This window comes from Globicephala melas, chromosome 11, assembly GCF_963455315.2.
Source record: "Globicephala melas chromosome 11, mGloMel1.2, whole genome shotgun sequence".
Lineage (NCBI taxonomy): Eukaryota > Metazoa > Chordata > Mammalia > Artiodactyla > Delphinidae > Globicephala > Globicephala melas.
Genome location: NC_083324.2, coordinates 73750266 through 73776757, shown reverse-complemented (window position 1 = coordinate 73776757; position 26492 = coordinate 73750266). Strand labels below are relative to the sequence as shown.

At 41.8% G+C, this 26492-nt stretch overlaps 1 protein-coding gene across 3 annotated transcripts in view; it reads left to right on the top strand.

Annotated features, from left to right (window-relative positions):
- Positions 1–26492, top strand: part of CLIC5 (chloride intracellular channel 5) — a 198011-nt gene that overhangs the window by 3781 nt on the left and 167738 nt on the right. For 2 of the 3 annotated variants that reach the window (XM_060308967.2, XM_060308963.2), the window contains exons 2-3: positions 18523–18719; positions 23217–23409. In XM_060308967.2, the coding sequence (XP_060164950.1) occupies positions 23404–23409 (6 nt within the window). In that variant the 5' untranslated portion in view covers positions 18523–18719; positions 23217–23403. Of the gene's footprint in view, positions 1–18522; positions 18720–20940; positions 21053–23216; positions 23410–26492 lie in introns of all 3 variants that reach the window. The other variant, XM_060308964.2, reaches the window with a different exon arrangement.

Below are 26492 nucleotides of genomic sequence, written 5' to 3'. Positions count from 1 at the left end.
CACAGTGGCTGTATCAATTTACATTCCCACCAACAGTGTAAGAGGGTTCCCTTTTCTCCACACCCTCTCCAGCATTTATTGTTTCTAGATTTTTTGATGATGGCCATTCTGACTGGTGTGAGATGATATCTCATTGTAGTTTTGATTTGCATTTCTCTAATGATTAGTGATGTTGAGCATTCTTTCATGTGTTTGTTGGCACTCTGTATATCTTCTTTGGAGAAATGTCTATTTAGGTCTTCTGCCCATTTTTGGATTGGGTTGTTTGTTCTTTTGTTATTAAGCTGCATGAGCTGCTTATAAATTTTGGAGATTAATCCTTTGTCAGTTGCTTCATTTGCAAATATTTTCTCCCATTCTGAGGGTTGTCTTTTGGTCCTCTTTATGGTTTCCTTTGCTGCGCAAAAGCTTTTAAGTTTCATTAGGTCCCATTTGTTTACTTTTGTTTTTATTTCCATTTCTCTAGGAGGTGGGTCAAAAAGGATCTTGCTGTGATTTATGTCATAGAGTGTTCTGCCTATGTTTTCCTCTAAGAGTTTGATAGTTTCTGGCCTTACATTTAGGTCTTTAATCCATTTTGAGCTTATTTTTGTGTATGGTGTTAGGGAGTGATCTAATCTCATACTTTTACATGTAGCTGTCCAGTTTTCCCAGCACCACTTATTGAATAGGCTGTCCTTTCTCCACTGTACATTTCTGCCTCCTTTGTCAAAGATAAGGTGACCATATGTGCGTGGGTTTATCTCTGGGCTTTCTATCCTGTTCCATTGATCTATATTTCTGTTTTTGTGCCAGTACCATACTGTCTTGATTACTGTAGCTTTGTAGTATAGTCTGAAGTCAGGAAGCCTGATTCCTCCAGCTCCATTTTTCGTTCTCAAAATTGCTTTGGCTATTCGGGGTCTTTTGTGTTTCCATACAAATTGTGAGATTTTTTGTTCTAGTTCTGTGAAAAATGCCAGTGGTAGTTTCATAGGGATTGCATTGAATCTGTAGATTGCTTTGGGTAGTAGAGTCATTTTCACAATGTTGATTCTTCCAATCCAAGAACATGGTATATCTCTCCATCTATTTGTATCATTTTTAATTTCTTTCATCAGTGTCTTATAATTTTCTGCATACAGGTCTTTTGTCTCCTTAGGTAGGTTTATTCCTAGGTATTTTATTCTTTTTGTTGCAATGGTAAATGGGAGTGTTTTCTTGATTTCACTTTCAGATTTTTCATCCTTAGTGTATAGGAATGCCAGAGATTTCTGTGCATTAATTTTGTATCCTGCTACTTTACCAAATTCATTGATTAGCTCTAGTAGTTTTCTGGTAGCATCTTTAGGGTTCTGTATGTATAGTATCATGTCATCTGCAAACAGTGACAGCTTTACTTCTTCTTTTCCGATTTGGATTCCTTTTATTTCCTTTTCTTCTCTGATTGCTGTGGCTAAAACTTCCAAAACTATGTTGAATAAGAGTGGTGAGAGTGGGCAACCCTGTCTTGTTCCTTATCTTAGTGGAAATGCTTTCAGTTTTTCACCATTGAGGACGATGTTGGCTGTGGGTTTGTCATATATGGCCTTTATTATGTTGAGGAAAGTTCCCTCTATGCCTACTTTCTGCAGGGTTTTTATCATAAATGGGTGTTGAATTTTGTCAAAAGCTTTCTCTGCATCTATTGAGATGATCATATGGTTTTTCTCCTTCAATTTGTTAATATGGTGTATCACGTTGATTGATTTGCGTATATTGAAGAATCCTTGCATTCCTGGAATAAACCCCACTTGATCATGGTGTATGATCCGTTTAATGTGCTGTTGGATTCTGTTTGCTAGTATTTTGTTGAGGATCTTTGCATCTATGTTCATCAGTGATATTGGCCTGTAGTTTTCTTTCTTTGTGACATCCTTGTCTGGTTTTGGTATCAGGGTGATGGTGGCCTCGTAGAATGAGTTAGGGAGTGTTCCTCCCTCTGCTATATTTTGGAAGAGTCTGAGAAGGATAGGTTATAAACTATTTTAAATGCTCATGTTAAAAGTGATCCTGTATTATCCATCATGAACTACTTAGTGTTAGACATTCTTCCCTCTACAGGAATTTTTTTAAGTATTTAATAAAGTTGTGCAAGAAATAGGAGAAATTCTTTTGAGGCCCTCCTATGTGGAAGGCAGTGTGCTAAATTTTAGGAAAGATGCAAAAATAAGTAAGATTCAATCACTGTCCTCAAGGTACCTCTAATCCAGAAAGGCACATGGAGAAGATATTACTTTGTTTCTTGGCCTTCCCAGAATCCATTTCCCCTTCTGGGTGTTCCTCCAGAAAACCACCCCACCTTCACTCCTAGTCGTGAGAGTCTTTTGGGGCTGACAACACTCCCCTCTTCTCCGGCATGGACATCTTTAGGGCAAATTTTGACCTAACTTGAGGGATTTCCTGGGGCATGGGACTTCTAGTGCCGAAACAAGAAAAGTCCCAGACAAATTGCGATGAGCTGGTTACACTTAACTCAGACCCAAGCCTGGCCTGTTCCAGCGAATTCTGCTTCCTTGACCAGAGGAATTAGTTCTGTGATGGGTGGTGGGGACACGCCCCAGGCCAGACTAAAGAGATTCAATCCTGAAACATTTGTTGAAACAATAGAGAGTCAGTCTTTCAGCAGGAGCAGCTAAATAAGTAGAATACAGGCATCCCTCATTTTACTGCCCTTCACAGATACTGCGTTTTTTAACACATTGAAGGTTTGTGGCAACCCTGCATTGAGCAACTCTATCAGCACCATTTTCCCAACAGCATTTGCTCACTTTGTGTCTCTGTGTCACATTTTGGCAATTCTTACAGTATTTCAAACTTTTACATCATGATGATACTTGTTATGCTGGTCTGTGATCAGTGACCTTTGATGTTACTCATGTAATTGTTTTGGGGCACCACAAACTGCTCCCATGTAGGACAGCACATTCAATCAACAAAAGCTGTGTGTGTTCTGACTGCTCTACCAACCAGCTGTTCCCCCATCTCTCTTCCTCTCCTCACGCCTCCATATTCCCTGAGACACAACAATATTGAAAATAGGCTAATTAATAACCCTACAGTGACCTCTGAGTGTTCCTATGAAAGGAGGATTCCCATGTCCCTCACTTTAAATCAGAAGCTAGAGATGATTAGTCTCAGTGAGGAAGGCACGCTGAAAACCAAGGTCGGCTGAAAGGGAGCCGAGGTGTGAAAGCAAAGGAAAAGTTCTTAAAGGAAGTTAAAAGTGCTGCTCCGGTGAACACGTGAATGATAAGAAAGTGAAACAGCCTTAACGCTGATACGGAAAAAGTGTTAGCGGTCTGGATGGAAGATTAAACCAGCCACAGCATTCCCTTAAACCAAAGCCTGATCCAGAGCAAGGCCCTAACTCTGTTCAATTCTATGAAAGCTAAGAGAGATAAGGAAGCTGCAGAAGAAAGGTTTGAAGCTAGCAGGGCCGGTTCATGAGGTTTAAGGAAAGAATCTTTTTCCATAACATAAAAGTGCAAGGTGAAGCAGCAGGTAGTGATGTAGAAGCTGCAGCAAGTTATCCAAAAGATCCAGCTAAGATAATTAACGAAGACGGTTACATTAAACAACAGACCTTCAATGTAAATGCAACAGGCTTCTATTGAAAGAAGGTGGCATCTAGGACTTTCATAGCTAGAGAGGAGAAGTCAATGCCTGACTTCAAAACTTCAAAGGACAGGCTGACTTTCTTGCTAGGGGCTAACGCCGCTGGTGACTTTAAGTTGAAGCCAGAGCTCATTTACCATTCCAAAAATCCTAGGGCCCTTCAGAATTATGCAAAATCTACTCTGCCTGTGCTCTATAAATTGAACAGCAAAACCTGGATGATAGCACATCTGTTAAAAATATGGTTTACTGAATATCTTAAGCCTACTGTTGAGAGCAACTGCTCAGGAAAAAATACTTCTTTCAAAATGTTCCTACTTATTGATAATGAAGTGAATGAAGGGAGCCCTTCTCTCCTGATGCCCATACAGCAGCTGTCTCCATCACCCCTTGACGCATACGGCAGCCAGTTTGTGTCTACTCTTTATGCAGTCATGTACCCAGTGAATGAACAAACGGGACATGCATAATCTTACGCCCCAAATGCCAGGACGTTTAAATTTAACTCGGTCGTATGTCATGTAATTTCCCCCAGAGCTCAGCTTTCCCCTGACCATTGTTCACGTCGAGGAACATTTTTCTGGTCATAGCAATAACAATCACTGACACTTAGCACGTGTGCTGAGTACTTTACTGTTTTATCTCATTTTTTGATAATAACCCGAAGAGGCTAGTACTGTAAGGGGGCCTGTTTTGCAGATGAGGGCATGGAGGCTCAAACAGGCGGAGATACTGGCCCAGGATTGCTCAGCTGATGAGTGAGGATTCAAACCCAGGTCTGGCAGATCGCAGGGACTGGACAGCGTGGCCTCTGCCACTCCTTCCAGCTCTGGCAGCCCACGAACGGATCTGAGATGCCCCAATTCACCAGTGCACAGGCCAGCCTTGAGCTTTGAAACTGGAATTAACTTCTGAAGGTACAAACTAATAATCAACAGAAAATATCCAGCCGCAGATTGTCTCTGCAGCTGCTTCCAGACTCTGGGGTCTTGGTAATGGCTCTACACTAAAGCTCAGACTACTGGGGTCAGGGCCCAGCTCTCCTAAATGCTGAGGCACACACTCTAACAAAAATAATTCAGGGGGCTTCCCTGGTGGCGCAGTGGTTGAGAGTCCGCCTGCCGATGCAGGGGACACGGGTTCGTGCCCCGGTCCGGGAGGATCCCACGTGCCGCGGAGCGGCTGGGCCCTTGAGCCATGGCCGCTGAGCCTGCGCGTCCGGAGTCTGTGCTCCGCAGCGGGAGAGACCGCAACAGTAAGAGGCCCGCGTACCGCAAAAAAATTCAGGTATATTACAGAGGAGGATGGACAAAATAGCAAGAGTCTTTATAATTATATCCAAGATTTCCAGATAATTTCATATTTGCTTTGAACTGCTTTGGAATGTTTCAGGCTAGTTTTCTTTCCTGAAGATACCTATCCTTTCTTCTTTGCCATGAGAAAAACTGGCTGTGCCCTTTCCTATTTCTGACCGGTCGTGAATGTAATCTGCCTTACTTAACCTAAGGCATCTAGATCTGTTATGTAATTGGTTCTGTTAGGTGAATTATATTTGTTCCACGTACGGTACAGGAGCCCTGGATATTCTGATGCTTTCTGACACCACTTATAATAAAAGATGTACTTGTTCCGTTGGCATAATTTGTCGGAAATAAACAGAAGGCTGCTTCTGTTTCCTAGAAGTCACTTTTCTAGAAGGAGTACAAAATTGGTTAGCAAAACTTAATTGGGTTATTGCTTCCTGAAAGTCAAAGCATACCAACAAACAAAATGGAATCTTTTAAGAAATGTCACTCTTTATACTAAAACTCAAAATTAAAGAAAAAAGACCTTTATAAAATCATAGGACTGGATGAGCGCACAGAGCAGCTCATCTGTGCTGCCCTCCCGGGCCTAGTCTGGGTCTGAACAGATTCTGCAGACACAGAAACAGGTGAGGGAGCAAGAAATGTGGTAAAGCTAAACAGCTGGTAAGAAGAGAAAGTCAGATCATGCACTCAGCTCCAACGCACCACCTCTGAGAAGAACTAGGTGGATTTCTGGCCCCTTTTCCAGAAGCCAGTGGAGTCCTGACTCCTCACTGCCGCTGGTTTAGGTCCTAGTGGTATCGTTACTGACTCCCCGCAGGGCATCCAGGCCCAACTCCCCCCAGGACACCCAGCATCATGGTTTTTCAACTGTCCACACAAGCTTCTCAACCACAGGCCCCGATGTCCTCAAGGATCGCCTGCTATGGTCCAGCCTCTAGGGATTCAGTGGAGTCACCGTGCTGCTCACCGAAATCCCGTATCTTCTCATTTTCCCCTCCGTGTAACGCATCTGCAACACTCAGATACTCTTGTTGCCAGTGAGCTGTTTTGCTCTCGTCTTGGATGTTTGCCAGGTCACCCACTGATTGGCCGAATCCCCCCTGTAGCGCCTGAACTTCAGATGATCCCTGCACGTATTCCATGTGCTCAGCAGCCTCTCTCAGCTACTTGGATGTGGGACTCAGACCATGCAGGACCTCCCAGAGATTCAGGGAAGTTATCCGCCTGTATTAGTTTTCTGGGGCTGCCATTACAAAGTACCACAGACTGGATGGCTTAAACAACAGAAATTTATTTTCTCATGATTCTACGTTCCGTGAGAAACTTCGAGTTAAGTCGAAGTTTCTTGGACTTCTAGCCTTCAGAAGGTGTCAGCAGGGTTGGTTTCTTCCGAGGGCCTCTCTCTTTGACTCGTAGATGACCATCTTCTCTCTCTCTGTCTTCCCATGGGCTTCCCTTGTGCATGTCTGCGTCCTAATCTCTTCTTGTAAGGACACCAGTCGTATTTGGATTTGGCTTACCCTTAGGACCTCATTTGACCTTAATCACTTCTTTAAAGGCCCTGTCCGAAGTGCTGGGGGTCAGGACTTCAACCTCTGAGTTTGCAAGGGACACAATTCATAACCTACTCAAAGAGGTGGCTGGTCCACCTGCCAGAGTAATTTACCTGATTGCAAGCGTGCCCTACCTGCTGGTCAGTGTCCCATACTTGCTGGCCAGGGTCACGTGGCTGCTTGCTGACATCACCCACCTGGCTGTGACAGAACCCGCCCCCAGGCCGGGGTGACCAACCTTTGCCCTAAAGAAAACTCCGGCTTCCTGACACAACAGCCTGACCCCTGACCTCACCTACTTGCAAGGATACCCCCAGTTTGCTTCTTACCTCCTCCTGCAGTACCTCAGCCACCTTCTCTTCTTCCCTGGACTCAGCTATGCCCCCTCCTGGGCTGTTTGCTTCCCTTCCTGCCCCTTGCTGTCTAGTCCTCACTCAGCATTCAGCTGGAGCTTTTGTTAGAAAATCCCTTCCTATGGCTCAGACCCCACCAGTGGGCTCTCATCACACCCAGAACTCATCCAGGCTCCTACAGCTGCTGCTCTGTATCACCTGAGTATTCCTTGGACCTCGGTTCCCTCCAACTCACTGCCTCACACACATCATTCCTGACACACTGGCCTCGCTTCTTCCCAAAGACACAAATCTCATTCCCACCCTGAAACTTTTGCCCCATTCCCACTGCCCGTATCACCCTCCACATGAGCTTTACACGCCTGTCTCCCCATACTCATTAAATCTCTGCTTATATAGAAATTCACTTGGTTAATAGAGCTTATGCAGTTGTTCATAATTTCAGATGTTTTGAAGACTGCAGTGTTGTAAAAACTTAAAATTACAGAGATAAAATTTATACTAATTAATGGTCTTTTCAAGAAGAATGACATTTAAGGCGCCCTAGGTAGATGGTTATTTATCTCCTTTCTCAGTCCTACACAAAGGGAGACTGTATACAATTTTTCAGGAGCCCATTCTTTTCTTTAATGACCCTAATTATGTGTTCCACCAAAACTAGTTATGTGACTACAGGCAAATTAGTTAATCTGTCCAAGTCCTTTGTAAATGGAAACATTTCTGTTTGCCATCCTCAAGAAGCTGTGTGATACACACATGGGGCAAACTCAAATGAGAGAATACTTGGAGTGGGTATTGAGCAAGTTAAAGAAGAGAGAAAATTTTTAACTCATCTGGATATTTCATGCTATATTTGAACGTGTGCCCATCCATAAGGGAGAGATGGAGGCTATTATCACTGGCCCTTTGTATGGCATTCTCTGTTGGAGTTTGTCCCAACCTTGTTTTTCTTTTCTCTGATATTTACTTTTAGTTTATATGATGCCACCTTAAGTCCTTTCTGGAATAAGTTGAAGTTACATATAAATACATTGTTAAAACAGCACTCATCCTTTGTATACTGGAATCATGCTTTTAAAAAATTAATTAAAAAATTCAACTACACTTTGAGCTCTGTGACATATTAGCCCTTTCTTTTCAACCTATAGTTTGAAGATGGCTAGAGTCATTTTGCAAATAAGGAAGCAGAAAACATTAAAATAACCTAGGATGTGAGTTTATCCTTCTGTTATCTCATTCTTCACCCCCACGCACACACATTTTTTTTTTCTTTTTGATTTCTCAATGTATCTAGAACGCACCTGGAATGAACCTAAAAATATTTCTTCCCTGAGCATGATATGTAATGTATGAAATGATTATTTCCAAGGTGTTTAAGTTTATGAATGACTACAGAAAGTTAAAGCCAAAAAGGACCTCAGAGATTATTGAAATCAAGCGTGTGTTTTACATGTAGGAAGCTTTAATTACCTACTTAGTTCTGAATAGCAAATTTGAAACACTCATGTCTTCCCTCAGGGCATTATAAAGCTGTCAGATTATATCGTACTACTTTGAACAGCCTTCTGAGGCATGTTTGTACCTGCTTCTTGGGTACTTTAGGAACTTCCTAAGCACTGAAGCAGTCTTGTAACCCGACTATCTTCCATCTGGGCAGATTCGTGTGTCTGGATCTGTTCACTGAACAGATTGGCATGGGGTGCACATCGACCCTGGGTCAGTTTTTTGAGCACAGAGAATTTTCTCCTCTACAAGATGCATTTCAAGCCCTCACAGCCTCCACGGGACATTCTTTGTTTTATGGTGGATTAGGTGAGAAGAGTAGGATGTCTCAGTCCAACTCTTTTCATTCAATGCATTATTGAGGGCCTACTGTGTGCATAATTCTGTGTTAACCCAGGTAAGAATAGTCAAGAGTTTGCTTCTTCCAGGACCTTGTAGTCTAGTTACCCATCAATCCAGCTAGGAGACTGTCACCAAGCAAATGCCTAGATGGTGGTCAGGTGCACCATCTTGGTTAAACATCTCAATAAGCCATTTCCTGGTCTTAATAATGTGGCCCAGTGGCTTGGGTGAGAAAGAAACTTAAGTGGCTTCTCCTGTTTCAGTAATGGAGGCAAACATAGACTCATCAAATGTGAAAGTTGGAAGGGACCTTAGAAGGTATGTGAGTCCATCCTATTTGCTGTCCAGGTAGGGAGGCTGAGGCCCAGGGGGGCAGGTTCGAGATCACAGCCCATTACTGTCTGACCCGGAACCTCCAGCTGGGTTCCCACTGCAAGTCCTGAGCCCTCTGCCCCTCTCTCCATGTCCTCAGGACTAACTGTGCCTTTAAGCAGTAGCTCAGTGCCCTGGGGCAATTGTATTGACACAGCTAATGTTGAGGTCCAGAGGGCAGAGATGTAGGGGATTCTCACCAACATTCAGGCACCCTGAGAAAGCATATGGCAGATCTCCTTGTTTGGTTCACGATCTGGGTTGTATTCTTCATCTTAAAAGATAGAGTTTAGGATGGAAGCACTGTGCAGTTGCTCCCGAGCTGATAGCTCACACGGGTCTTAGCACACCACGCCCCGCTTGTCCCACAGTACTGTGCGTGGACCACAGGATTCAGGTGGACAGAGAAGAAAAATACCACCAGTGACATCAGTGGTCAGCTGGCCCCACCTCTGTGCTGGTGCCAACGGCTGAAGGGTGTGTGCACAGAAATAGCTGAGAGTGGCCAGTGACCTAAGCTCCATCCCCAGCTTGAGAACAAGTGTTCTGGACAGTTCTTCCCTGCCACCCCTGCCTGTGATGTCAATGGAAGCATGTATCTTTGCTACCCGTCATTTTCCTGCTTTTGTGACCTGCCGTATCTTAGGATATACCTCATTAACTGGACCCATTTACGAAGGGGGTGGGGGGTTGCTAAAGAGATGAGCCGGGTGTAGATGCCAGGAGGAAGTTCATTCTGGCACACAGAGCCCTGTGTTGGGGCCACCGCAGGCTCTCAGGCTCTGCTCTTGGGCTGGGATTCAAGGGCGGGGGACATTTGAGGGCAAGGACAGCCCACCAAATTAAGAGGATCTGGCTTGCTGAGCATGTTAGCAGTACAGCGATGTATCATGGACCCACTGATCAGGTCTAGGGTACACCGTCAGGGTTGGACCCTGGTTAGACCCAGACAAAAAGCAGAGTTGATGCTGAGGTTTAGAGGGCTGGGAGAGAGCTCATTAAAAACCTCCTTCTTGGGCTTCCCTGGTGGCGCAGTGGTTGAGAGTCCGCCTGCCGATGCAGGGGACATGGGTTCGTGCCCCGGGCCGGGAAGATCCCACATGCCGTGGAGCGGCTGGGCCCGTGAACCATGGCCGCTGAGCCTGCACGTCTGGAGTCTGCTCCGCAACGGGAGAGGCCACAACAGTGAGAGGCCTGTGTACCGCAAAAAAACCCCAAAAAAAACCCCACAAAAAACAACCTCCTTCTTAAGCCAGCTTTGACTCTAGAGAATGAGAAAGGAGATGTTCCAGGGCTGGTCTGTGGTAAAAGAAGAGGCGAGAGGAAGGAGAGGAGGCAGCCCACGAGGTGATCCCAGACATATGGCGCCAGAATAAACTCTGTTCACACCTGTACCCTCTGCGCTGTTTCCACGGCCCCCGCTCTTGTTCAGACCTGCATTGCTACTCCCCTACCTTGACTTGTCCTCCTTACGAGCTATCCCAGCCCAGGCCTCATGTTTCGGGAACATGAAACTGGAAAGAACTAGAGCAGGAGGCATATAGCGATCATCATAGCAAGCGTTTTGACAGTTGTTTTGCTGGACAGTGTGCACCAATGACCTTGTGGTCGTCTCCGGAGACAGAGTGAATCTTCGAGTCTGTCTCTTGAGGCAGGAGGTAGATGAACACAGGGAGAGGATTAAGAAGGCTTTTCACTTTTTATTTTATATTCTTTGATAGCCTTTGAATTTCTTACGTTGTGCCTGCTTTCATGTATTTCTTATATAATTTAAAATTAAAATATATAAAATGACTTGTAAAAATTAGAATGACAGCATCAGTCTGCTTGGGCCCCGATAAGTCGCTGCCATTGTGGTCTTAACGGTGTGGAACTGGCACACGAGGAGGGGCAGGGCAGGGCAGGGCAGAGGGTGGGTCCAAATTTGTAGCCGGTGCCAAGGCAGATGGCATCACGGGCCAGACTCTGGCACCACCATGGGGCAGGCAACACGAGAGCAGAGTTGGGGAGCTCTTAACTCAGGGCACCCCCAGAACCTTTCCATGCCTCAGTTTCCTCATCTTTAAAATGGGAGTAGGGGCGATGACATTAGCCCCAGCCAACTCACAGGATTTGGGTTTTGTTTTTTTCTTTGGTTTTGTTCTTTCCTGGTGACTTGATGTTCCCATGCATTGTGGGTGTGACATAGTGATTGGATATTGAAGCAAGGTGAAGGGTCAAAGGCAGACAAAATGACTGGAGCCAAGGTGGGACGAGTTAACGACCTGATACATGTTGTAATGACCTACTTCCGCTTGGCATCTTCAGAGAGCTAAAAGCAGGACATAACCACCATCGTTTCCAAGAAAAGAAAGCTAGTGGCATTTTGTCAGAGTGGCAGAAGAGAGGGCTCAGCCCTGTTTTTGATGGTCTTACGAATTTTAAATGACCACAGGAAAGCAGTGGAGACTTTTCTTGAGATATAAATCTCTCTCTCTATCCTTTAAGAAAGCTCCACAAACAAAATACTATCAAAATGATCACTATTCTGCCAGTCATACTAATGAGGAAATGTACACTTAAAAATTTTTCCCTTCCCTCTCCTCGTGACGGAAGCCCAGAGAATGCCAGCTCCAAGGCCAAGTTATCCATCCATAACTAAATGCATGGGCAAGAGCATACACCTGCAGTTTTTTTTATTGAAATATAGTTGATTTGCAGTGTTGTGTTAGTTCCAGGTGTACAGCATGTGATTTATATATATATTTTTTCAGATTCTTTTCCCTTATAGGTTATTATAAGATATTGAATATAGTTCCCTGTGCTGTACAGTAGGTCCTTGTTGTTTATCTATTTTATATATAGGAGTGTGTATCTGTTCATCCCCAGCTCCTAATTTGTCCCTCCCCTCCCCTTTCCCCTTTGGTAACCTTAAGTTTGTTTTCTATGTCTGTGAGTCTGTTTCTGTTTTGTAAATAAGTTCATTTGTATCAATTTTTTAGATTGCACATATAAATGATATCATATAATTGTCTTTGCCTGACTTACTTCACTTAGTATGATAATCTCTAGGTCCATCCATGTTGCTGCAGATGACATTATTTCATTCTTTTTTATGGCTGAGTAATATTCCATTGTGTATATATTCCACATCTTTTTTATCCATTCACCTGTTGACATACACTTAAGTTGCTTCTGGGTCTTGGCTGCTGTAAATATATCTGCAGTTTTTAAACTAATTTTACTATAGAACTAACTTCATGGTTCTCCTGAGTTTTAGTTGTTCACGGTCTTTGTATAAATAAATAAATGTACACACACATATGTACACACATAAAGTAAGGTGTTCTGGAAATGTAGAAAAAAAGAGTACAATTCTTCCACAGTCCCACCACCCAAAGATAACTGTGACAGTTTGTGTGTGTGTGTTTTTGAAAAGTGTGTTTTCTTTTGCACACATTTAAATTTTTTTCCTGCATTGATACATCAGAAAGACCAATAGCAAGATGATAGCTGTACAGTTTTTACCCTTTCAATGCATAGTGATAATGGAGCAAAGCCTCTGTTCTGCTTTCCAGAAAGTCCTGCTTCTGAGGGAGGTTGCCTCATTCACTCTCTCTCTCTTTTTCTTTTCTTTTTTTTTTTTTTTTTGGCCACACGGCATGTGGGATCTTAGTTCCCTGACCAGGGATCGAACCAGCATCCCCTGCGTTAGAAGCACGGAGTCTTAACCACTGGACCACCAGGGAAGTCCTATTCACTCTCTCTTATTCACAACGGGGGGCTGCCCTGCAGTTGAAGGGATTATTCCACGTTGTTCGGGAGGGAGAACTTGGAGAACTAGGTCTGGTCGTTTTTCTGGCCCTCCTACTTGCTACAGGTCAGACATCCTGAAGGCCAAGAAGAGTTTTGACATTTGGACAAAACCCTAACTGTGGAGGGGCGTCTGCACATTTAGTCCAGTGGAGTTTAGTGCGTTCTTCCTGGAGTTTAGTGTTCTGGTTTGATTGTTACTGGCCTGACTTTTTAGCCATTTTCTGTCCGTTTCTCTAATAAGAGAAACTCTGAAACCTGTAAATTGCGGGAAGTTTCTAACCGTCTGTGGAACACCTGCTGTGTGCCCTCCCCACTCCTACCCCCAGGCAGCCAGTGCTAGTTCCCCACACCTGATCCCCAGGCTCTGGAAGCTACTCGGGGCCAGCTCTGCACTGGCTCCAGGCCCTGCTCAGCAAACAAAGGACAATTAGCACGTTGTTCTCAATCGAGTTCATAGTGCAAAACCTGCTGGGCCAGGCGCAAGCTCTCTCCGCCGCCCTCCTCCTCGGGTACTTTGACTTTCTAATTGACTGGTGCTGACTCCTGTCTGGGGACCAAAGGAGAACAGAGGGCGGGAAGCAAGGTGATGCCTCGGTGCAGAAGCCCCTTCCACTCCCTCAGCCAGGCTGCGAGCAGCTTTCATGTCCACAATCCTGGCAACGGCCATGGTTCCTCCCAGCCTCCCATAGATAGAATAACTGTAATCAATGCTAATATAATTATATTTTTTTCTTTTTTACCATAATGACTCCTCCCACACAACTTTGGAAATAGCAAATATAAATTTTTTTCCACGTATATATTTTGGCATCTGCCCTAAACACGTGCTGAGCCCACCTTTAAGGTAATCCAGCTATGCTGATCAGATATACACACATCAGAATTTGGGACACTGGTAGCGTTCTCCTAGATGTCAGTTTCCATAGGATTAAACTAATTTCTGCCAATGAGATCTTATTAATTCTGGGAATCTAAAGCTGAAGTTTGTCCTGTTTTAATGAGCACTCATCAACCTATATCGCACTTTGACATGTATCTCTAAGAGTTGGAAGAAATAGATGCCCGCAAAACTTAAGAACCTTTACCCAAAGCAGCATTTTTTAAGTAAAATTTTATCTTCTTCGCAGTCCCTTTGAAAACTTTTTAACTTTGAAAATTTAAGGTCTAGTTATGTGACACATATTAAACTCACCAGGAGAGCATTTAAAAAGTACAGGGGAGGGAACTCCCTGGCGGTCCAGTGGTTAAGACTCCAAGCTTCCACTGCAGGGGGTGCAGGTTTGATCCCTGGTCAGGGAACTAAGATCCTGCAAGCTGCATGGCGTGGCCAAAAAAAATATAAACAAATAAAAATAAAAACTACGGATGCCCAGGCCTCTCTCCTACCCGCCTTCCCATGTAGATTCAACTGTCCTAGGGGGGCCAGCATCACCCTGGCTTTAAAAGCTCCCCAGGTGATTCTAGTAGTAAGCCAGCTTTGGGGATCAGTGTTCCACTCAGTAAGAAGAGGCGCCTACACCCCATTGGATGGTCCAGCAATGAATGACGTTGCTGATATCCAACTGAAATCAATTAACAAAGGAGGTTACCATTTCAAATTAACCCAGCAGAAAGACTATGCATTAAATGGACAAAAAGTACTAAAGAGTTAGATTTACACATAGAATTGCAGACATTTCTAGGTTAACTATGTCAACATATGTTAGATTTTAACCACCAAGACATTTCATTAGGGTATTTGTGAATCATGTATGGCCTGGAATGATGAACAGGTCTCAGATTTTCTCTCTCCTATTCTCCCAGCCACTCTGGTTGCCACTGGCAGCCTCAGTCCATGTTGGTCTGTGTTCTTCAGGAGGCTTAGGTCCTCTGTAAGTAACTGAAGGTCCCACATCGACCAGTATTTCTAGACCTTTGCCATGTTGCTCTCCATCTGTCCGAGTGCACGCCTGATTTTTTTCTCTCTGCACAGGTGGTGAGCTGCACAGTGCTGTCAGGGCCTCTCCAAATGGATGTTAGAGGCATCAGCCCTGAGCTGGGATCAGGGGTACAAATATAAGCAGAAGTGTCTCCTCACTGTTGTAGGTTGTTTTCTTTTAAACATTTTATTATGAGAATTTCCAAGCATTCAGAAAACTTAAAAAAACACCCATGTGCCCACCATCTAGATTCTGCAGTATAGTTGTCCCTTCAACAATGTGGCTTTGAACTACGTGGCTTCACTTATATACAGGCTTTTTTCAAGAAATAGTACTACAGTACTACACAATCTGCAGTTGATGGAACCCGTGAATATGGAACCATGGATACAGTTATAAAGGAAGTTATAATCGGAGTTTTGACTGCACGGAAGGTTGGCACTCCTAACCCTGACATTGTTCAAGAATCAGCTGTAAACATATTCTGTACTTGCTTTACCCATGTATCTAGCCATCTGTTCATCCGTCAGTTCATCTTTTTGTTTGATGCATTTCAATGTCAGTTGTCATTGTTGTCAGTACACTTCACTTAGAAACATTTCAGCCGCAGCATATCAATAATGGTAGGACAGAATTTGTTTAGAGCTATTCTTCTTTTTAAATAAAATTTACAAAGACGAAAATGTACAAATCTAAAGCATACTGTTCTGAGTTTTGACAAATGCATACACCTGTGTAATTCAAAGTCCTGTCAAAACACACGACGTTTCATTCCCCTGGGCAAGTACCTTTCTAACCCTTCCTGTCTACCCCTTTCCCCAGGTAACCGCTGTTAGACTTTTTTAAAAGTTACAGATTTGTTTTACCCTCTGTAACATCATATAAAAGGAATAAAATCATGTAATAAGTACTCTTTTGTGTCTGGTTGTTTCACTAACATGATGCATTTGAAATTTACCCATGTTGTTGTGTGTATCAGTACTTCATACCTTTTTATTAGGAGTCTTTGGCCCAACATTGACCAAGAAAGCCTCAAGACAGGCCTGGCAGCAGGTTGGAGCCAGGCAAGGCCACAGCAGTCCTCTCTCATGGATCACTCAGTGACAGAAGTCAGTGGCCTTTCATTAGGACACTCATGCAGCTCCATGGAGAGCAGCGTGTGGGAAGGAACTGAGGCCCCCTGCCAACAGCCAGATGAGTGAGCCATCTTGGAAGCAAGTTCTGCAGCCCCAGGCAAGCCTTCCGATGACTGCAGCTCTACCTTACATAATTGCAACCTCATGGGAGAACTCAAGCCAGTATTCCATGGTGTTGAAATAGTAGCCAGCATTGCACAGTACAGCTACACCACAATTTATTTATCCATTTACCAGTTAATGGACACAGGAGTATTTTCAGTTTTTGGCTGTTGTGAATAAAGCTGTTTTGAACATTCTTGTACAGGTCTTTTTTGTGGACGTGTGTTTTCATTTCTCTTTGGTAAATATCTAAGAGAGGAACTACTAGATATAGGGTAAGTATATGATAATTTTGTAAAAAAAAGAAAAGGACAGCCAGATCTTAAAGTAGGTACACTATTTTAAATCCCCATTTTATGAGAATCCAGGCACTCAGACATCCGTACCAACAATTGATGTTGGCATAGTGGTGGTTGTGTAGTGCTATCTCATTTTCTTTGCATTTGCTTTCTAACTTTTAATTTTCTAGTACATGTGAGTTAACACCTGCCATGTGCAAAACATTATGCAAGGGCCTTGCTGCTCAAAGCGTGGCCCATGAACCTGTAGTATTAATATTCTCTGGGAAATGCAGGCCCCACCCCAGGCCTACTGAATCAGAATCAGTATTTCAACAAGATCCCCATAGAGTTCTTAGGCACGTTCAAGCTTAAGCATGGCATTAGGGGATGTAAAGATAAATAATATTGTCCTCAAGAAGTGGTGCAGGATAAAAAAGGTGTTGGGGAGGGAAAAAAGGCGAGGCTGTTTTAATAGGTAGGATATGATGCTTGTACCATCAGACATGAAAACAAAGTCTGGAGAGATGGGAGAGGCCTTCGTGGGAAGGCATCACCTATCTGGGTCATGAGCAATAGATAGGAAAGAGGAAGGAAGACACGTAACCTTAGCTGCATTGTAGGTTACTTACCCTGGTAAAAAGCAGGAGTTAGATTGAGAGGTGGTGGTAGGAGAGAGAGAAAGCAACCTTTGGACTAGAGTGACAGTCCAAATAAGAGAGAAAGATGGAAAATACAGTGACCTCATGTTCCCCAATCCTGTGTGCTGTACACATAAAAGATTGTGTAGATAGGTAGATAGATAATGTTCATTCATTCAAGGAGACTCCTTAGCTTTTAGTTTGAGACCTCAGGATGTAGAACTAATAAGACAGACGCTATGTGCCGTAATTATTAGTACTGAAGAAAATCACACAGATTTTCTTCAGTGACAGTAAAGAAACTGCAAACATCAAGACCCAGGACACCAAAAGTGCCACAAAGTATTGGTATGGAAATTGGGTACAAATGTAATTTTATATGTATATAGACAAATGTGTATACACATACACAAAGTGAAACCATTCGAATTTTGGTGTGGACAATCAGGAATTTAGACAGTTATCACTACTTTTTCTCTATTCTATTTGAACATTATCAGTGTTAGGAGCTAAGACTTGGGGTAAAATGTTATGAATACTTAGTTACTTAGATAATAAAATGAACCAGAGCAGGAGTAAAACACATTCAAAGGGAGTTTGTAGATTGACTCTAGGAAAATTTCTCTGAAATTGTTTCCTCGGGTGTAAAATAGAAAAACGAATTGCCCTATAGGGTTGTTGTGAAGATCAAATGGTCCTCATGAGCTCCTTTCTTCTTTTTTAAAAAATTTAATACATGTTAAATGAACCGTAAGGAATTTTTTAAAGGGAGGGAATTGAGCTCTAATAGAACGTATATAGATAAAATATTTTAAACATATGTTTTGAATTTGAGGCACCTTATCCTCAAAGCAAAATAATTGGGAAATGGGAAAAAAGCCCTTAGACCAGGGAATCTGTAAACTTGCAATAGTTACCTAACTTTTTAGACTGGAAGAAGGAAACAGCTCATGAGGTGATGATGCCAGGTCTACACTGAGACCGGGTAACAGTGCTCCCTAGTGGACTAGGAATGAAAGAAAACACTCAGTTTTCCAAATCCTGAGGGTTTCTCAGCTTGATCTTTCTTGCATATTGTGTTTGCCTTTGGTAAAAACGTGTTCATTTTTATTGCATAATCTATCATTCTGGTTCAGTTATAGACATCTGATATTTTCCCTTACTTTACAGGGATACTTTACAGAGCATGCATTTTAAACCTTTAATGATCACAGCATCCTTGAGCTATGCACGAAGTTCAGTGGCAGCTGTTAGGGGACCTGGGCCCTAATCTTAGTGTTACAAACATGCACCGGAAAAGCAGCCCGAGCCATGGCTTTCATATCTATAAAACGGATTTGGTAATACTTGCCTTACTGCCTTCTTGGCCAAATCATGCAAAATACTGTCTGTAAATGTCTTTTAAGTTTGCAGTTACTACAAAATGCAAAATATAATTATGATTTAGAGGAGATATCAGGGTTATGGAAAGAAAATAACTCCAAAAATACATAATAATAAATATAATTCAGAGTAGAACTAAGTTCTATTAACATACTAACGTGTCATGATGTTACTTATACATATTTTTTTTCCCCTCCAGAATCTCTTCATTCTGAGCTCTGAAACCAATGCAGCTTAGCTGTGGGAGAAGGATTGGAAACTAACACTGAACACGCCTGTCTAATCTGTCAGGCTCTGAGGCTTCACACGTATCTTTTTCATTTAAACTTTCCAACAACACTTTGAGGAAGGTGTTATTTACATTTTTGCAAATAAGGAAACCAAGCCTCAGAAAAGGTAAGTGGCAGTCTACATTTGCACCCAGGTCTGTTTGGCACCAAAGTTTCCCTTACCCCATGTGGCTAAAACATTCCCCCATCATCTTCATAATTTTTATAAACAAGAAACACTTCAATTAACCTCCAGTTGTTTTTTTTCACCCCACAATTCCATAATTTCCCATCTCTGCTCCCCAGGTCTGCCCACTCTGCACCCAAATGTAAACTAAAACCAAAAGAGAATTTAAACGTGTGTAGATAAATTGAGTATGTTATCTGCAGATAGCGATATTTAAAGGAAAATCATAGGCAGTCTTGAAACCGCTTGCAAAGCATTCAGTGAGCCCTGCCCTGCTGTGAGTATCACCCAGTGTTACTGTCGAGTCACCATGTCACAGCCTGGGAAGCGCACGGAAGCAAGAAGAATGAAAGTTTCCTATGTTATTGTCCCGTTAGTTGGGCCAACCCCTTACTTAAACAAAATCCCTTGCCTTTTAAAAAGTCTTTTGGCTAGACAGTAAAGAAAAGTATCTTTGAATCTTCTACACTGACAAATTACATCAGCTAATATTTGAGTTGACTGTCTGAAAAATACTGGTCTTATATAAATATGCTTAAATGCCATGTATATACACTGTATAATGTCAATTTTTTAAAAAGCAGAATACAAAGACAACTATGATTCCAAATGAAAATATAAACATACAGGTAGAAAAGGAGTAAGAGAAAATTAACGTAAGTACCTTCGGGTAGTGGAATTACAGATGATTCTTATCATCTTTTTTTTATAAGCATGAATGACATTTATAATGGAAAGAAGTCTCCTTAATATAAAGAACACAGACATTTTTGATGCCACAACAAGAACCTAAGAAGCTGAAAATGATAGCTGTGTACTTATTTCTCAGTAAGTGTGTTTCTTGTGGAGTAACTTAAGGACAGTGTCCTTCAGCAATAATGTTTAGAAAATGTAAAATCAAAGTATGAAAGGACAGCTTACTCAGGCATTTGTACCCAAGCCGGTGGAATTATTCCTCAGGTTTCATTTTCAAAGCCCACAGTTCTTTCTCCATCTTTTCTGGATGGCTCAGAGTAACAATTTACATTATATTTGTTATACAGTCTGCTCTGTATCTGTTATACAGATACAGAATCCAAGGATGCAGAGGGTGACTATACTCCATTTTACATAGGGGACTTGAGCAACCGTGGATTTTGGTAACCCCTGGGGGTCCTGGAACCAATCCCCTCAGATACCGAGGGATGACTATCTAGAGAAGTACACAAAATACATTACTGAGATAGATTGCCTTTGGTTTTATAATACAGAATCAAACTTCCTGGATGTCTTTGGAGAAAAAAAAAATCCCCAAATGGTAAAACCTTAAAACCCCTCAAACCACAAAGTAAAATCTCCAAAGATGGAGAAATGTACTGGAGGAAGGTAGAGTGAGAGAGCTCAGTGGAGTCAAGTTGTCTATGGCGGAAAGAAGGCACATTCCCTTTAGGCAGAATGATGGAGATAAAAAAAATAACCCAGTAATACTCCATTAAGTTACTAAGTAAACTTGATATTTCCTCAAGTTCCTTCAGCACTGATGCAGCACGCCTTTATCCTTGTCTGCAAAAGCCCAGCTAAAGGGATGCCCAGCTCTCCTTTCCTCTCTTCTCAATGGACTATCCGGACATTTCGTTCTTTGGACATCTGCAAATTCATCTGCTTCAAGTTGCTTTTTTCCTGTACTAAAGGTGCTAGAGAAGTGATAGAAGGTTCTAGAGAAGTGATAGACAGCTACTAAGGGGTCAGACTTTGGTCATGTTGGAGACAGCAGAGGAAGGAAGTGGAGTGAGAAAACTAGACCCAGTCTGAATAAAGAGGAAGGGCAAGGGGACAGCTGGGAGACATCCCTGAGGATGGGGCCCTGTGGTTGAGTGTGTAGTCCCAGCCTGGGTAAGTCGACAATGCCAGGGGCAGGGAGAGGATGAAGCAAGGGTTTCCCTGCCTGAGGGCTTAAGGGTATATAGTTCATCCAATTTTAAAAATAAAGTCATTTTTCCATGTTCAATTTTTTTAATCAAATTTATTTAAATAACCTTGTTGTCCCTTCCATTTATGTTAAATTGTTTGAGTGAAGAGCATCCCATCTGTCTCATCCTCCCAATGTTTAATATTACCCTTTTCCTATTTTCTGTATTCATTTCCTCTAAGTAATAAAACATCATAAATGACTTCTACTCAGGCTTCTAGGACCTTTAGGACTTTTCCCAGATTGTATAAAGTAGACAGCACCGAGGTGGACCAACTATTGTAATGACGAGTCAAGATATGGACGACTGTTCACAATTTGAAAAGTAAGAAAGTGCAGTAAAATTTTAAGAGATACCTATGGTGGGTATAATGGCAGAGTCAGAATTGTGAGGAATGAAATTCAAAATGTTGGAACAACTAGATGAAGGTTACAAAAATAAAGCTATGCGGTGACCAGCTGGGAATGGTGTTTGAGGGAGCTCCAAGGAGGAGAGAGAGTGCCAGGAGGTAAATGGGAGCGGGGCACATTCACAGTGACTGAAATAAATCAGCAGAACCATCTGAAGTTCTCAGGTACCTTCTACACAGTCCCCTCCCTGTGCCCATATTGAAATGTGGTTGCCACATTGTGATGTGACAGTAGACCAAGTTGCTCCAGTAAGCAACACCAGCTACTGGAAATGGTTTTCTCCGAGCACCTGCCTCTGTCTTGAAGCCAGCTGGAATGTAAATGATTGTGGGATTGAACGACTTTCTGTGTTATGTGTCTGCCCATCCTTGATATCATCCTATGAACATAAAACTCAGATTTCTGATCTTGGCGTTCAAGGCTATCCACAATCTAGCCCAGTACTGCCATCTTCTCTATTTTTTCTGGAATCCACATACTCCATCCAATCTGGTTTTTCTCCATCATTGTGAATTATCGATTCTGCATTATATTTCATACGTTAATCCCCTTTCTCCACTTCTCCACACACAAAAATTGAAAGTAAAATCTTGGGAAAATATATACATAAACACTAACCAAAAGAAAACTGATATCAGAAGAAGGCAAAAAATAATGCTAGAGATAAAGAGTGACATTTTCTACTGAAAAAACAGTCCATCTACCAAGATTATATAACAGTTCTGAATCTGTGTGCATCCAATAATATAGCCTCAAAAATATATAAATCAAGCGCTTCCCTGGTGGCGCAGTAGTTAAGAATCCGCCTGTCAATGCAGGGGACACGGGTTTGAGCCCTGGCCCGGGCAGATCCCACATGCTACGGAGCAACTAAGCCCGTGCACCACAACTACGGAAGCTCGCACACCATGCTCTGCAATAAGAGAAGCCACTGCAATGAGAAGCCCGCACACCACAATGAAGACCCAACGCAGCCAAAAATAAAAAATAAATAAAATAAATTTATTAAAAATATATATATATAAAGCAAAAAATGAGATAACTGAAGTAAGAATTAGACAAATCCATGATCATAGGGAAGATTTTAACTTTCCTTTTTCAATACCTAATAGAAGAAGCAGATGAAAGTCAATAGGAATATGAAATAATTGAGTAACAAAAATAAACAGACACTAATTTATTATCATCTACAGAATACTATACCTAACAATGGAGGAACACATGTCATTTTCAAATGCACATGGAAATTTCCAAAGTTGGCCATATGCTGGGCCATAAAGCAAATCTCAAAACAAATTTCAGTAGATTAAAATCATAGCAACTGTATTGTCTGACCACAGTGAAATTAAGCTAAAAATCAACAAAAAATAGAACTAGAAAATCTTCAACTGTTGTAAAACTGATCAATACATTTATAAATAACTCATGGATAAAGGAAAAAAATCTAAACAGAAATGGGAAGTATTTTGAACTGGATGATAAGGAAAATAAATCATATCAAAACTTGTGAGATGCAGATAAAGCTGTACTTAGAGGAAAATTAATAATCTTAAATGCATATATTAGAAAAGAAGAAAAGTTGAACACCAGTGATTTAAGTGTCCACAATTATCTTGGGATAAAAAGCAAACAGCAACAAACAAGTAAAAACAAAAAGAGAAGAAAGGAAATAATAAAGATAAGAGCAGAAATTAATGAAATTGCAAAGAAATGCACACTAGAGACTATTAATAAAGTCAAATATTCTCAAAAGAAAAAGAAAGAAAATTTAAAAATCCCTAATAAGACTGATTAAGATAAGAAGAAAAGGCACAAATCACTGATACTGGGTTTTAAAAATACCCCTATTTTTAATAGGGGTATTGCCTCAGATCCTACAAACATCACAGAAAAGTAATATGAGGATATTGCTTTAACTGATTCCCTATGTAGAATTTGCTACCGTGAAGAGATAATGCTTATTATCTCAAGCAAATATTCAAGTCAATTGTGGCAGTTATGTTTTGGGGGGTAAAGTTAAAGATTGGCCTTTATGTTGCTAAACTGAATTTTTTTTTGTTTTTTTTTTTTTTGTTTAGTTAGAGTGACTCAGTTCTACAATGTTTGAAAAACCCTGTGTAAACTGACCAAACTGAGTCTTTGTACATGCAAAACAGAAGACTAGACTTTGGCCCCACAGTTATCCAAGACAATGGGCAGGGCTGCTGTAGTCCCAGTTGGATCCTTTCTGTGGAATAGCTAATTTGTAAATTTCCTCCATTGTACATGCAGGTAAGATCACGTTTTATGTATATTTATAGCCTGTATCTAGTAGAATGAGTAGCATTTTGCCCAGTGGAGACAACATATGTGCAAAAGCATAGGGGCAGGAAATGGCATAGTATATTCGGGGAAGAGCAATGTTTCTGCTGCAGAGTAGGATATTTGAAGGAGTGCTGAGGGAGAAGCTGGCTGGACAGATAGGCTTGGTTTCATTTGTGAAAGGTCTTGGAACACACATCTTCCTATATCTGCTTTATCAAAAATTTCCAGACATGGGTGTGATACAGGCAAACTTGTATTTCAGAAGGCACACAAGTTCATTCTTAGAACTTCTCAATCGAGTGAATATGTCTTGTTTCCTTTCTTAGGTTATATGTAACAGCCATATGGAGCCCTCAGAATACTTTCAGTCGATTAACTGGTTGATAGACTCTTTCTTTTATCAGTAAACAAGCCAACTTGTTTTATACAAAGTGCTGTGGAAGACCCAGGTATTAGTTTTCTTCCTGCAGGAGTTTACAATATAGTAATGAAATAACACTTATGTACATAACACAGGAAGAAAATGGACCAGGAGTAAAAGGACTTGAATTCTGGATACATCTCCTCCATTTTAGTTGTTTATAAAAACAAATATTTAATAAGCACCTATTATGTGTCAGATATCTGTTAGACTTTAGGTATGCACTGATGAGCAAAATAGTCATGGGCTTTGTGTGTCCAATGGAGGATAATGACATCAGACAATCACAAAAATTTATTCAACAAATAATGTATTGAGAATCTAATATGTGCCAGGCACTGTTCTAGGTGCCTGAAGCAATAATGAAAAAGCAGACAGATCTGTGCCCATACAGAATTTACATTCTAGTGGGAGAAGACAGAAAACAAACTCTAGATGTACAATAAATAAGTAATGTATATATCTTATTAGAAGGGGATATGTTTTATGGTAAAAGAAATAGAAAGTCAGGTAAGGGTTTTTAGTAATGAGGAGGGGTACAGATAGGAGTTGGGATGGGTTGTCATTTTACACAGGACAGTTAGAGTGGTCTCATTGAGAAGGGATGTATAAGCAAAAACTTAGAATTTTGGAGAGTTGACTCTGCATATATCCAAGGGAAATGTATTCCTGGCAGAGGGAACAGCCAATGTAAAGATCCTAATATGGGAGCATTTGGGAGGGTTCCAGGCACAGCAACAAGGCCATATCCTCTGAAGCAGGGTAAGCAAGGGGGAGAAAAGCAGATGTAGGAGAGTTTGTGTAGATTTTGTAGGGCCTTGAGGGTCACTGTATGGACTTTGGCTTTTCCTGAAAGAAATGGAGAGCCATTATAGGAGTCTGAGTAGGGAGAGAGATGATCTGATTTATGCTTTAATGGGATGACCGGTTCCATGTTACAACCTGTAACTAAATCATGATAGGTGTGTCCTGAAATGGGATAACAGGGGGACCAAATTTATAAAATACCTGTGTATTGGGCCCTAAGCTTAGCTAGCCCCCTCAGACTCACTGGGTCATCTTGGTGCGGACCTGGTAGCATGCGGTATATATAAGCTCACGTAGAATACTGTTCCTTGGAAGTGATGCAGAATGACACATAATCTTGTTGCAGAATGGCACATAATCTAGAAGTGTTCTAGCAGTGAAAGCACATATTCTCAAAAGGAGCGATGTCACCCCCAAAGGGGTGAAAATTGATTCTTAACTTACTCTTTTTGATGTATAAAGCACAGATGTACATACAGTATGTAACAGATATGTAATATATTGGCAGTATTTTAATTTCATGGAAAAGATACCTAAAAAGGATCCTTTAGGGATGGGGTGGGAGTGGAAGGTTGTATGATCATAAAAAAGGTTGGAAAACAGCGACTTAAGAAGGGAGTGAGTGGCAGGAAGATCACTGAACTGGAGGTTAGGAAATCACAGCCAAAATCAGCTCCATCATTAACTCTGTGAACTTGGACCACTTGCTTCCCCTTTCGAGGTCCCAGCCTGCCTTCAAATGTAAAATCAGGTAGATTGTATGACCTTTTAGCTTTTCTCCAGGGCTAAAATTATGAGAAGGACTTGAGCTGGCTCTCCACTGAGTTATAAACACCAGATTATGGGAACTATGGTAATCTATCAGGTATTTGGACCCATCAAACCTCACCTTTCAATAAAAGAAAGGGATAGCATCAATAGACTTTAAAGTCTGTCTCTGGTCTCTTTCCCTTTATCTATTCTTTAAGCTATCCCCAAAGCTTGAATTCTAGAAATACTGCTTTAGTTCGCTCCAGAAGATTCCTGGATGCAACATTGGAGGCAAGGGTACAATGAAGTTTTGTCTCTAAGATGCTCATCAGGGCTTCCCTGGTGGTGCAGTGGTTGAGAGTCCACCTGCTGATGTGGGGGACACGGGTTCGTGCCCCGGTCCGGGAAGATCCCACATGCCGCAGAGCAGCTGGGCCCGTGAGCCATGGCCGCTGAGCCTGTGCGTCCGGAGCCTGTGCTCCGCAACGGGAGAGGCCACAACAGTGAGAGGCCCGCGTACCGCAAAAAAAAAAAAAAAAAAAAAAAGATGCTCATCAAATGCTTTGGAACCTGTCAACCAGAGTTGCATTGCTTCTCAATTTTCACATGATTTCTAGACACAAAAGTCCCTTTACAATCCGTCTGGGTTGTCACTTCAAAAAGAACGATGTACGTGGTGGGTGAAGGGATGCAGGAATTAGCAGGATAGAGTACCAGGTTAAAAAACAAAGAGCCTGTGTATTCGAGGCATCTGTAGATGACATCAACTAGACAACTTTGTGCATACAGTTCTTTACTTTAGAAGTCCTTTGAGGACAGAGAATGTGTCTGCTAACTCAAATGTTTAGTGCTCAACTCAGTATCCTGTACATAAGAGGATCTTTGTGAAGGTGTCTTGACTATGATGATCACACAGGTCGAAGAGAAAAAAGTAAAACTCAAAGCCATAAATCTTTGAGTCCCTTAGTTTGGGTGATCTGTACTGATGTGACCATAGACAAGGGCATTTATCTTCTTTTCCTTCTGTTATTTAATCACCTAGTGGTGTTTCCAGATAAGAAACATAAGTGGC